The sequence below is a fragment of the Haliotis rufescens genome, unplaced genomic scaffold (genome assembly GCF_023055435.1).
Source record: "Haliotis rufescens isolate VD_foot unplaced genomic scaffold, xgHalRufe1.0.p SCAF_6, whole genome shotgun sequence".
NCBI lineage: Eukaryota > Metazoa > Mollusca > Gastropoda > Lepetellida > Haliotidae > Haliotis > Haliotis rufescens.
The window spans coordinates 27370243-27384586 of NW_025964334.1; the positions used below are offsets into that span (position 1 = coordinate 27370243).

At 40.6% G+C, this 14344-nt stretch overlaps 1 protein-coding gene across 1 annotated transcript in view; it reads left to right on the forward strand.

Annotated features, from left to right (window-relative positions):
• LOC124127805 overlaps positions 1-11637 on the forward strand; it is a 31455-nt gene extending 19818 nt beyond the window's left edge. Inside the window, exons 2-4 of the mRNA XM_046491177.2 lie at positions 7492-7639; positions 8953-9093; positions 10389-11637. Coding sequence (XP_046347133.1) covers positions 7492-7639; positions 8953-9093; positions 10389-10527 — 428 coding nt within the window. The 3' untranslated portion in view covers positions 10528-11637. The remainder of the gene's footprint in view (positions 1-7491; positions 7640-8952; positions 9094-10388) is intronic.
• Positions 11638-14344: the final 2707 nt, after the last annotated feature.

The window sequence follows — 14344 nt, forward strand, 5'->3', positions numbered from 1 at the left end:
TATTTCACGGAACAACGGTTGTGCTGGTATTACCTAAACACGTTCAGATTTTAAGAAGATGAATCACCAAAATTATTACAATGCAGCCATTACATACATATGTCTAGAATCCGCTGGTCACGATTGTTAATCATCACCAGTGTATTGTACACCTGTCAGCCGGCCTGAATGAGCTATACAAATATGTCACTGTGTCCTATCATAATGCTTCTGTTGGTTTTGTCACCCACACCATTGCAGAACAAGTATAACAAGATGGCACACTGCCATATATGCCAATCATTATTTTGTACACTCTGAATATTTTTGTTGGCTCTGAACATGTTTAGGTTTGAAACATGTTTGAGGATTTTGAACATACTTGTCAACAAACTTAGGATATAAACACGTTTTGGCCCACTACACGCCTTAACCTATTGGACAAATAACGTGTTTAGATTTGGGGTTTTTATTCAAGGACATTTTATATGATATTGATTCATAAACAAATGCTTATGATGTAGTTGGACACCTTGACAAACTAGTGAAAGCATGAGCAGCCACCATCGGGACACCTTCACAAACCAGTGAAAGCATTTGAACCACCATCCGGACACCTTCACAAACCAGTGAAAGCATTTGAACCACCATCGGGACACCTTCACAAACCAGAGAAAGCATAAGCAACCACCATCTGGACACCTTCACAAACTAGTGAAAGCATTTGAACCACCATCGATCCACCTGGACAAACCAGAGAGCACATGAGCAGTCACCATCGGGACACCTTCACAAACCAGTGAAAGCATTTGAACCACCATCGGGACACCTTCACAAACTAGTGAAAGCATTTGAACCACCATCGGGACACCTTCACAAACCAGAGAAAGCATGAGCAACCACCATCGGGACACAATGACAAACCAGAGAAAGCATGAGCAGCCACCATCGGGACACCTTCACAAACTAGTGAAAGCACGAGCATTCACCATCGGGACACCTTCACAAACCATGGAAAGCATGAGCAGCCACCAACGGGACACCTTCACAAACCAGAGAACACATGAGCAGCCACCATCGGGACAACTTCACAAACCAGTGAAAGCATGAGCAGCCACCAACGGGACACCTTGACAAACCTGAGAACACATGAGCAAACACCATCGGGACACCTTCACAAACCAGTGAAAGCATTTGAACCACCATCGGTTCACCTGGACAAACCAGAGAGCACATGAGCAGCCACCATCGTGACATCGATCCTGCCCATGCGATCGACAAATAACGTGTTTAGATTTGGGTTTTTTATTCAAGGACATTTTATATGATATTGATTCATAAACACTTGCTTATGATGTAGTAGGAATCGTGTAATGGATTCTGCTTTTAGTTAACATTTCTTATGGGTTTTGAAATGGTTTCATAACTTATATGGACATTTATTGATTATTAATATTCGAGCGTTCTACTTGCTTTTTCAAATTTTATCAAACGTGAAAATTTTAGCGACATGATGTTGTTTTTTTCATTTAAGATATTTCTAAACAGGAGTGTTTAATGTAAATATACCACCGAAAAGAAGTTAAAGACCACCCGATTCGTTCATATTACTATAGTTAAACTTTCATCTTAAATTTCTATTGTTAATCTGTCATGTGATACATGCGCTTGCATATGGTTGCTCCTGGTATTCCCCTCCATTCCGCCTGTGGTGACACTTCCGCCCCCGTACCGACGATGGGCAAGAATTGTAGCCCTGGCAAACTGCTCAACGCTTCCGCTTCGTCGACAACAACGTTCTCTGCCATCTGTGAATCTGAGGCAAAACCTTGATTCGTCTGTAAACATGAAACATGACGCCCCTGATGTTGTCTAGCCCACCCCAATCTTTGCCACCTATGGTCAGCTGTTGGGGTCCCATCCTTCACGTTTGATTTAGTGTCGGAGGAGTCTGTAAACAAATTTTAAATAATAATGCTAACTATATAAACAAAAACAGCAAAATCCTTTCCATATTCACTAGTAATCTCTAACAAAAGCAGAGTCGACTAACGATTTTGACTGTATCATGAGCATGTGTTTATGACTCTCTATCAAACATTTGCGAAAAGGTGAGCGTATCCTGCCCAACAGGTGGCGCTCGTCAAAACATGTCATCCATCCTGTTTAATGAGAGGTATACTCGAAGTATGGCGGTATTTTGTTTAAGGTTATCTAAAAGTGTTGCCATGTGCAAATAATCTGCTGATAAACATATCATTTTTATAAAATTCTATTTTTAGTAAACTTTTAGTCAGGAAAATATACACACTGTTGTTCTGATATTTTCTGCTTTGAATTATTTTTGGGCTCGGGGGGACCTGTAAACCAGTTAAACCAGTGTATATTTGCATGTAACATGTATTAAGCGACAAGGTTACCCTCGTAAATTCTAGATTCAGAAAGGGCACGGGTGACCCAGTCGCCTTAGGGTCCGCAATTTGCTGCCCAGCGTTGCGCGTTTTGGGCACACCAAAAACCTGATTGTTAGTGCGAATCCCAGTTCGACCCAATTATGTTTCTAGGTTTGCCAGCAGCATACACCGTGCACGTGGGTTTCACCAAAGTGGCAAACGTTTGGGCCTGCAACACTTCGGGCTTTCCTCCAAACATTAAGCTGAGACGCCCTGATATAACTGGAATACTGTTAAAAGCGGCGTTAAACCGACTCACTCACAAGAATTAATTGATTTAAATACAATATAATGATAATTTTAGTTTGAAAGCAAACATGCAACAGAATTGTTATTGGATACGTAATTCAACATTATTCCACCACCCCCAAACCCATCCCCACCCCCTTCCCGTGTCAATGGAGTGCCTGGTCCTTCACTTGATTGTCTGGTCAAGACTAGATTGTTTACAGGCACGACGATCGTACGACTTACGTTTTCATGCAAATTGTGTGAGTGGCGGGTCCTACCTGTAGTGCAGGACTTGCTTACCTTTTTCGCGAACACCTGGTGTCGATATTGGTTGTCAGTCATCCATTCAGATAAGTTTCACCGCTATTTTGACTTTCACGCCCAATGGAATATGTTCCGTCGGATGATTGATTACTCTCTAGCGTCGGTAGTTTATATTTTATTGAAGCAACTACAATGAGAAACCACGCTTTATAAATTATTCAAGATTTGTGAAAATGAGTCAAACAATTTAGTTACTTTGTCATTATTTCCCCACAGACAAAATTCTATCACCTTGACAACAGAAATGTATTTGACAATATAATTGAATGATACATTATTGCTCATGCCTACTAAACCATTAAATACAAAAGCTTAAATCTATAACCCGTTGCCTGGTGACTGACATATCATTTATACTATGGTGTGACGTCCGTAACAACACGTAGAGAACGTCTTCCCCCAGTAGTGTTGTCAACACAAACAAGGAATATCGATCATTTAAGAGAAAGGAAATTATCAGTCAGAAAACATATATCAGAATCGACAAGAGCTGACATTTCTAGACGCTGATGAAAGTCAGGTTTTTAAACGCTGTTTCTACAATTTAGACGAAGGATATTATTATTTAATTCGTTATTACAGTATGATGGGCCACATGGTCAACAGTTAATCCAAAGTCTATACATAATTCGGAAGTCCTGAAATAAATATGATGTGGGTAAAAATATTATGTGTTTTTATCATTTACCTTTCAGTGAGAAACTGCAGGTCTTTCTCAAAAAAGAGGGTGGCATATATTTGAATCATCATAGTGGAATCGGGTGGGATGGTTCACTTGGTCCTACAATCAGTGTAGCAGCCGCATATCCGTTTACATCATAATATACATAAATACAAATACACACTCACGCAAACACACACTCACGTACGTACGAACGCACGAACTCACGAACTCACGCACGCACGCACGCACGCACGCACGCACGCACGCACGCACGCACGCACACACACACACACACACACACACGTGTGCATATGTATGTCAACGCAAGAGAATAATCAGTCTCGGTTGCCTGCAGATTCCATTGAGCGTAAAAGACAATGTAACGATGTTAAATATATAACTCGATCACCGTGAATCAGATGTTCGCGAAAACTCATAAACTCGGGGTGTTGTTGACGGTGCCCCTCAGCAAAACAAGTGATTGTGAATACTGGTGATTAACGGATATTTGTCATGTGATCCATCATTTGAAATGATCCCTAACATTGGCCTGGTGCATGGTTCATGTTTACACTGCAACATGTACTTAACGATTGTTAAATTAGCCACCAGCACGTAGTGTCCCATGGGCCATCATTTCATTGCTGACCACATGATTGATGTGTCAGCCCGGGAAATACATGTCGGTGTAAGTAAACACATCTCGTCATACACTGCCAGGTAAAAGAAAGTATTCACTTAAAAATTGTGTTGGACCAAAATATTATCAATCATTATCAAAACGTTACAAGGCTGAAAACAGTCGCTGAAACACTGCAAACTTAAGGTCCAAAACACAACTTTGATACCTGCATCAAATACAGCGCCATCGTAGAACCATTTCTTGTTTGTTTCATTTCCACGGCAGTTGATTTCGGTAGCACTAACCAACATTGTGATTGAAGATATGAACATGCTTACAAACCTGAGTGAATGTTGTTCAGCGCCGTATTCAGTAATATTCCAAGAATATCACGGCGAGCTGTAAATAAATGAGTCAGAGCCGGACAAACATATGAAAGCATATTGCAATGACCCTCGGGACACCTTGACAAACTAGTGAAAGCATGAGCAGCCACCATCGGGACACCTTCACAAACCAGTGAAAGCATTTGAACCACCATCCGGACACCTTCACAAACCAGTGAAAGCATTTGAACCACCATCGGGACACCTTCACAAACCAGAGAAAGCATGAGCAACCACCATCGGGACACAATGACAAACCAGAGAAAGCATGAGCAACCACCATCGGGACACCTTCACAAACTAGTAAAAGCATTTGAACCACCATCGGTCCACCTGGACAAACCAGAGAGCACATGAGCAGCCACCAACGGGACACCTTCACAAACCAGTGAAAGCATTTGAACCACCATCGGGACACCTTCACAAACCAGAGAAAGCATGAGCAACCACCATCGGGACACAATGACAAACCAGAGAAAGCATGAGCAACCACCATCGGGACACCTTCACAAACTAGTGAAAGCATGAGCAGCCACCAACGCGACACCTTCACAAACCAGAGAACACATGAGCAGCCACCAACGGGACACCTTGACAAACCAGAGAACACATGAGCAAACACCATCGAGACACCTTCACAAACCAGAGAAAGCAAGAGCAGCCACCAACGGGACACCTTGACAAACCTGAGAACACATGAGCAAACACCATCGGGACACCTTCACAAACCAGTGAAAGCATTTGAACCACCATCGGTTCACCTGGACAAATCAGAGAGCACATTAGCAGCCACCATCGGGACATCGATCCTGCCCATGCGATCGACAAGTATATGATACTTGGAAATTCCGCGAATCTCTCGACCGTGAATGCTATTTTGATAGCAGTATGATGCGTCTAATGGACTCTGTTCATTATGTAACTCGGTGGAAATACATTTTGGCAGAAAAGGACTCATTATCACCAAATCTTTCCACCAGTAACGCCGGCGTCTTGGTGGAGCAACAACAACATCGAAGGGAGCACTCTTTGACTTCTTGTCACCCGAACATGTTTGATTTTGTGAAACTGATTAAGCCCGAGCGATCCAAAACCAAGGTGAAACATGACCTGTGTCGCTATGTTTTTCAGGAGACCAGGGGCTTCTGAGAACTAGGTACGGACTCATCAATGGCGACTTAAGAATGCCGACATATAATTACATTTAGTCTCTGAAATAAACATATTTTACAGGAGAAAAGTTGTTAGATAATAGTTAAGATATACAAAAGGAGCCAAAAGACTTTGTTCATATAGACAAGTGTTGTTGTTTCTCTACATGGGTCATGTTTATCAATAATAATGATAATGTAAATATGAAATGTTGCTTATGTCATGAATTTAATGAGACTGTCCAACACATTGTCAGTGGATGCCCATCTTTGGCACAAACAGTATATTAAGTATATTGATCATTTTATTACCGTCTTCGCCATGTTTGTGGTTTTGACACAGAGGTCCATCCATGGTACGACCCGAAATATGTAGAGGGCGTCGTGGCAAATGATAAATACAAAATTCTTTGGAATAGGCACGTACACAGCCTCAGACGTATCCAGGCCAACACACCTGATCTTGTCCTTTTTGATAAATCCAATAAAATCATTTATATCATTGAATTTTCTGTCCCCTATGACACTAATGTGATTGACAAGATTGAGGGAAAACATGGCAAATATGCAAAATGTCATGCTTGCATCCCAAGTACCAAGTTGTCCGACTCCCAGTTGTTCTCGGTGCCTTAAGTTTGGTACCTCCCAATCTGTTGACTGACTGGGAGAGTACCCGATTTTGCTGCCAGGAATACAGCCCTTCTGACAATCTGGGTAATGCAGAAGGCTGCAGTGTTGGGGAGCCTTGTGTGGGTTTGACAAGGCAGCGTTTCCTGGGAGAAGTCCCATTCGCTGTCTGGGCTGCGTGTGTAGGGAGGGGGCAAGGGCCCTGAGCTGATGATGAGCCTAACCAGCCGCACTGTGCCAGGATCACCCAAACCCTCTTTGCTGCATTTTTTTATTATTTTATAATTGCTCATGTTGTTGGGTCTATTATGAGCAAACTGAAGGACCGTTCCTTTGATATTCTTGTTGTTCAGTTTTCAACACATTGTTTTCAGCACATCCCACATGGTCTTTTTTTATTCCAGTTTGGGGCGGTGTGGTAGCCTAGTGGTTAAAGTGTTCGATCGTCACGCCGAAGACCTGGGTTCGATTCCCCACATGGGTACAAAGTGTGAAGCCCATGGCTGGTGTCCCCCGCCGTGATATTGCTGGAATATTGCTAAAGGCGGCGTAAAACCACACTCACTCACTCAATTATTCCAGTTTTGTTTATACAACACACGAGCTCTGAGTAAAATACTGTCATAATATATATCATGTATCACTCCATTGTCAATGTATATTGAATTTATTTCGTTTCCAATAATGACTGAAGACATAAATATAACCTCTTGTTGCCCTTCATGAAGCTGCGACTTTAATACGATTGTAACTCTCACACTCTAACACTGACAGTCGTAGCGCTAATATCGCTAATGCAAGCTACCTACATAGTTACTTAAAAGAAGCAATCGAGCCATATCCAAAGGCTGGAAGACGTACAGTAACACCTGACCAATTCGTCACAATGGAATACAAGTTTGGCACAGGGCACCAGTTATTACCACCATTTAGGCTTTTAACAACGTTCGCCCAAAATGAAAGCCTCTTTTGGGGAATAAGCAGTTCTTGAAATCTGTGCCAGATGACTACCTTTAAGATACGATATACTGATGCGTTTTCCTTGTGTCGCCAGATGTGGTGTGGGGCAAAGAGTGCCTCAAGAACCAACAGCTGGGAAAAGTTACAGGGAACACCTATCAGTGTGAGGATGCAGCTAAACCAGAGTGCTGTGAACAAGACAATTCTTTCACATGTTGCGAGTCTGCTGCCAACAGAAATTTGTAAGTAATTACTTTCTAACGCCTATCAATACGCACTGAATGCATGCTCTATTTTTAAGCAAATGCGTAACATGACATATATTCATGGCTCATCTGGTAGGGGAGACGGGGTAACCTAGTCTAAAGCCTTCGCTCGTGGAGCTGGGTGTTCGGGTTCGATTGCCCACATGGGTACAATGTGTGAATCCCATTTCAGGCATCCCCCGTGGTAATATTGGCGGAATATTGCTAAAAAGCGGCGTAAAGGTATCTCACTCACATCTCATGGGTATCTCTTTGTCCGTCAATATTAGATCACATGGCATTTTATTAAAATCAAACTTTGTACGATAGGGGTTCAGAAAATTCTGCAATTTATATGCAAAAGTGAGGACCATAAAGTTGACTTCATTCTTATTTTTTAATAAAATGGCGATTATCGAAATCGGACTTATCCGGATTTGTCAATACCGGACCACCTTTCAACATTATTTTTATTTCTTATTTCTGTAGCTCACCTATAACCTAACTAATCCGGACTTTTGACAAAACCGGACATAAAATTCTGCCCCAGATTCCACTGTATAATGACCCTCCTTTGTCAATGCATTTTGTCCAGTTGTCCTTCAGACTTGTTATCCGTCTATTATAGAAATGTTCTGATTGGCCCCCAAAACAGTCCTTAACAGCAGACTCTAAAGCATCATGGTCTCCGAAATGTTTTCGAAAGTTGTCGAAAGAGATAATAGGCACCTGGAACAACGTTTGAATTGTAGTTAACTTGGGTGTTGATTTCACCGAACTGTTCAAAGGCACATTCCCTCACAGCAGCCTGTGCAGCTCTTGACTATGTGAACTGGAGCATTATCGCGCACCAGCAGAAGACCACATATTAACATCCCTCTGCACTTTTGTCTTTCCTCACTTCAGTCAATATGTTGGCATAATTCTAAACTCACAACTGCTAAACACACCAGATTTGACAACGTCTGAATTCAACCTCTGCCCAAATTTGAAGCAAGAATTGTCTGGCGAGCGCTGTGCAAATCGTGCTGACGTCATTTCTGCTGTGAAGGCCTTCTTACACCGCCAAGAGGAAGCCTTAAACACAAGTGGAATCAAGGCACTCTGTCATCGTTGGCATAAGTGTGTGGACCTCGGAGGGGATTGTGTTGAAAATGGGTCAGGACATAAGTCCATCAATGTAGCCCATCATAGATAGGCTCAAAACCTTTCAGACACCTCTAGTACCTCGCCCCTGGTCCTCTTAATGCTTAACATGAGCTACGAGGCAATTTCATATCATCTCGTAAAATCTCGTTGTTGCCCAACAGGATAGAACAAGTGCAGCTGTGGGGCATCGTGAGCGCCATCGCCATCATCATCGGTGTCCTCCTCTTCTGCCTATGCAAGGACGTCAACTACTGCGCATCTGACAAGACGGTCAAAGAGAAGGTGCAAGAGGTATTATGTAGGTGAGTAACAGGTAGCATATGGGTATTACAGATTGTACACGTGACAGGCATTGATGTTGATGCTACTTATGGTATGCAGGTATATATGTGTTTGGGAAAGTTACAGGTATAATTGGGGCAGTAGGGTAGCGTAGTGGTTAAAGCATTTGCTCGTCGCGGGTTCTATTCCCCACATTGGTGCCATGTACGAAGCCCATTTCTGGTGCCCCCTGTCGGGATATTGCCGGAATAGTGCTAAACGCGGCGTAAAACCCTATGCACTCACTCAAAAGTAAAATGTTGACGACACTGTGGTATGTAGGTATGACGGTATGTTACAGCATATATAATGATAACGTTACAGTGGTATGTAGGTAAGCTACAGGCATACGGTGAATGTTACAGATGGTATGTAGGTACGTTACAGGTATAATGTTTGATGTTACAGGTGGTATGTAGGTATGTTACCGGTATAATGTTGATGTTACAGATGTATGTAGGTACGTTACCGGTATATGCAGAAGTTACAGGTGGCATGTAGGTACGTTACAGGTATAATGTTGATGTTACAGGTGGTATGTAGGTACGTTACAGGTATAATGTTGATGTTACAGATGATATGTAGGAACGTTACAGGTACAATGTTGATGTTACAGGTGGTATGTAGGTATGCTACATGTATAATGTAGATGTTACAGGTGGTATGTAGGTATGCTACGTGTATAATGTAGATGTTACAGGTGGTATGTAGGTATGCTACATGTGTAATGTAGATGTTACAGGTGGTATGTAGGTATGCTACATGTATAATGTAGATGTTACAGGTGGTATGTAGGATGTATGATAATAAGACTCGCTGAATAACATATGGAATTAAGATGGTTTGACCTTGATGTAAAACAAGACGAGACAAGTCTTGATTAAGGCGCAATTGTTTTAGAGTTGACAGTTGACTTGCCTTTGCAAGTGTTTGTGACGGTAAAAATGGTGGGACAGGCCACGCTCACCTTTTCAAACACTTGGTATCATCATTATTTGATAATAATTCACGAACACATGCGTATGATATAGTCGGAATCGTACAGTGGATTTTTTGTGATTATAGGAATGTTTTTGACGCTTTTATTTACAACTGCCATCTGCTGTTTAGTTCGTTCAACTATTATTATTATTATTATCATCATCATCATCATCATCATCATTATTATTATTTTCGTATCTCTCGACAATCTAATTCGAGAACCAAAATTGTAATACTGTTTTGAAGGTAAGGGTTCGTTTATTATCATATTTGATATTTGGTCGTGCTTTTACAGGCGCAACAATAAACTGGATGATGCAAGCAAATGCGACAGCGAATACGACGACATAAACACTGGTCCGTCAACGTCGCCGGTCACCAGTCTATCATCCAACGACCCTTCAACAAGGCCGACAACTGTCGACAAAATGTAACTCAGAAGGGACACCATTCGCGAACAAAGGGACATAACTCGTGTAAATAGTAATGGCGACGCAGACATTGTGTAAAACAAACACTTGGCCTAAGTTTTAAAAGGGTTGGCGAAAAGGAACTGCTCACACAAAGGATTTAGCGCTTTTTATTTTCATCTGAATACAATATTTTTGTTATGGAAAATAAGTTTCTTGAACAGGAGAGACTCTTACGAAATGGGAACAGGGTTCAAACCTGCTTTTGGTAAGCCGGACGCCGAGTCCTGGAAAGTGGTATTCTGGTGCAGTGCGGTGGGTGCCATGAAATGACTATATGATGCTAATATTTCCATTTTATTTTTCGTCTTTTCTCCCTAAGATTATCAGCACACGTAGTCATGCATTCTATGTGAAAATCTCAGTTTAATTTGCACTAATATGACTTCTTAAATTGGATGCCAAGACAAATTAAGTAGTATGCCGGGATGCCTGGAGGGAGCGGGCTGGCACCCTCACATCTTTCAAACATTTAGACATTGTAATCTTTAAAGGGACTCCTTGATTGTGTATGGATTGTGGGCCAAGCCTGGAAGCAAATACCATACCTAATATTTATTTCACGACAGTGACACATACTTGCCCGTATGTTTCCAGGAAGTCACGTGATACATGGTTCTGAATCTTGGATGATTCCAAAATTGTTCTTGTGCTCTAGATACTCAAAGATATCTGTGCAACTGTACTGTATGAATAACGTATTGGAATCGTTTGCAAGATTAAACTTTGACTGATCTTGGTGACATTTGATAACATCATTGACCGAACCATCACGATGTTGCAGAGGTCGATCAAATCTCTAGACTGACTTTACAAAGCAAATCTCCCTAAGGCCAGAGATGCGCACGTCATTGCAGAGAGATTGCGCAAAAGTATTGAGATTGAGTCACGTGCCGGAAATGACGTAACAGTGATGCATAATACTAACTGTTGACACCGACTCGCGCCTTACTTATGTTGTATATCTTATTGTTTCGTCGTCATGGAAAACCTCGACTTCATATTGATGCAAACCGTACTAGTGGTGGCTGGAAAATATACACTTTAACAAGTCAAATAAATGTTTAATGTTCAGGCAATGGTCATATACTGATTATTCTAGCCACAGAAATAACAGTATCTGTGATCAGATTTCAAAAGGAAGTATGCAAGAGCTTCGAGCTTCACATATGTGTTTTTTAACAAACCACTTTAATTATGTACTAGTACTCATCAATTCCAAAATGTGCTTTTATCTGTATTAATATGATATTTTCTTATGATATAATTATCAATCATCTTCTCCTTTATAAGAATTTCGGACAGATTATACATTTATTATTATTGTTTTCTGAAATCTTTTTAACTGCAAAGACAACCCAATGTTTGGTGTTTGTATTCACTTGAAAACAGAAGTTAAGTCATGTGTTCATTTTCCTCGGTATCCTTCCTTGTATAAATTCTTGTTCTGAGAAAAGTTGTTAATATTACCTGAAGGAGCTTGGACAAGGATATATAAAAGTTTGAGATTGAAGCAAAATAGAGTGCCTCATATTAGTTTACCTATTATATTAAGATGGTTAAAAGGGAAATTTATACATCTGGTGTGAGACCATAATTTGTAATATCCTGTCGCAGTTTGGGAACTGTTTACAAAAGACTTCATATATTCTTAATTACAACCATGCCAGTAATGTTGACTCATACCATTGTAAGCTGTTTTCACTGACGTCCGCGCCAAAGACAATTCAAGATGGCTCCTAAATAATCGCTAAGATATTTGTATTTGAAGCTGGTTTTCTAATTGAAACAAAATTGTCTTTAAATCACGATATTGTTCTTTCATGAGGAAGCCTGATGCATTTTTCAGAATTTATTTTTATATTTCACTCTATGCTCTGAAACAAAATAATATGCTATCGTACAAACGAGGAGATCTGCTGACGCTATTATCTATGTAATGTATATACCGTAAGCACAACACAATAAATGTATACAATTGTTAACACTGTTTGAAATTGAAACAATGTAATACTTAAAACATATTTTGCGTAACCGCATTATCAGTGGTTAATATTGGGAAAGGGAGATCACTCTAATTTCAATCGGGTGCTGTCTCCGTTGTTTTCGTATTTACGAAAAATGGCGTCAGTCACGCTGAACGTTGACGTTGGTCCAATTATTTATTGGCCATCTAATCCCAAGGGTAAACCGTATTCTTAATTAAATGTTTGAAGACAATATATATTTTTCTTCCCATCCGTAAACTTTAATATTAAAAACGGTGCTTGCCAATGGAATTAATAACTCGTAAATATTCGTTTTCAACAAATGTGGGACCAGTTTATATCTTAATAGAGATGACTGCAGGTGGGCCCACATTTTAGAAAGTCGATAGTTGTCATATGTTGAGTGTAATATGTACGTCTTCTTTGGTTGGTTAAGTGCTGGTAGCAATTTTCTAAAATATGGGCCCACTTTCCCCCTGTCATATATGGTGACCCAAACAAGTGGGCCTACATTTGTATAGGACTACAGAAAAGCTTTATTAGGTTGGCATGGTGCTGATATTCTATTTCTAAATTTGGGCAGGTATGTTTGGCAACAGGAAGGACCACATTTATAAATCGTGAAGATCCATTAAGTTACTGATAACCTTTTTCTATAACGTGGGCCCACATTGTTCCCGTCATTTATGGTGATCGAAACAAGTGGGCCCACATTTGTATATCGCCTAGCTTCATTAGGTTGCTCAATTAGATCTGATAATCAGTTTCTAAATGTGGGGACACATTTTCCGTCATAATGATTGCAACAGGAGGGACCACATTTATAAATCGCTAATCTTCATTAGGTTGGCTTACTTATAATCATTTTCTAAGATGTGGGTCCACTTCTTCCGGGATATATATAGATCTAGTGATCGATACAGGTGGGGCCACATTTGTAAATCGCTAGCCTCCATTTAGTTGACTAAGTCATTTAGTGGTCTCACATTTGTAATTATTTTGTATGTTTTTTATAAATTATTTAGTGTAACGTACGTTACCTCCACGATAGGTACACAAAGTCCGTGAAGTTTCAATGACGTCATCAGCTGATCACTCGCGTTCCAAAACAAAGTTTTGCAAAAATAATAACAACGCAAAAAACGTACTACAAGTTACATTTGAGGGACAATACCATACAATCCACGTTTTCCAGTATAACACATCAATCTAATCATAAATGTCGGTGGCGATATAAACCTGAAAATTATGTCTATACTTGAATCGAACTCGGTCATGATAGAAGCCGGAACTAGTTCCATAAAAGGACAACTCTTAAATATTAATGACCCCACGACCTAGTTTTGCGATGTTTGTACAAGTGAGTTCTGCTGTAGTTTCAACGCATTTGTATATTCTAATCCAATTAAAAGTCACAATACTCATTTTAAATAGACGAAATAGTAGTTCGTAATGCAGATTTTTGACGTAGTACATATTCTCTGCAACAAGTGCGTTAAGTTTCGAATGTTGGCCCATCTCAAACTTTTGATTAGGAAAGCGGAGTTAGCTCCCTACTCGAACCACCGATAATGCGGTTTCACATAAACCGTAACATATTGCGTATCACTAACCCCCCCCCCCCCCCCTTCCACCCCCCCCCCCCCCTCCCCCATTCACACACACACACACCACCATCGTGATCAGTCTTACTCATTGATATATAGACAGATAGATTTATTTCTAACCTACGTGTACTAATATGTCAGATAAAACGCCACTTAATGTTAGCGATGTTTAATCAACGATGAACC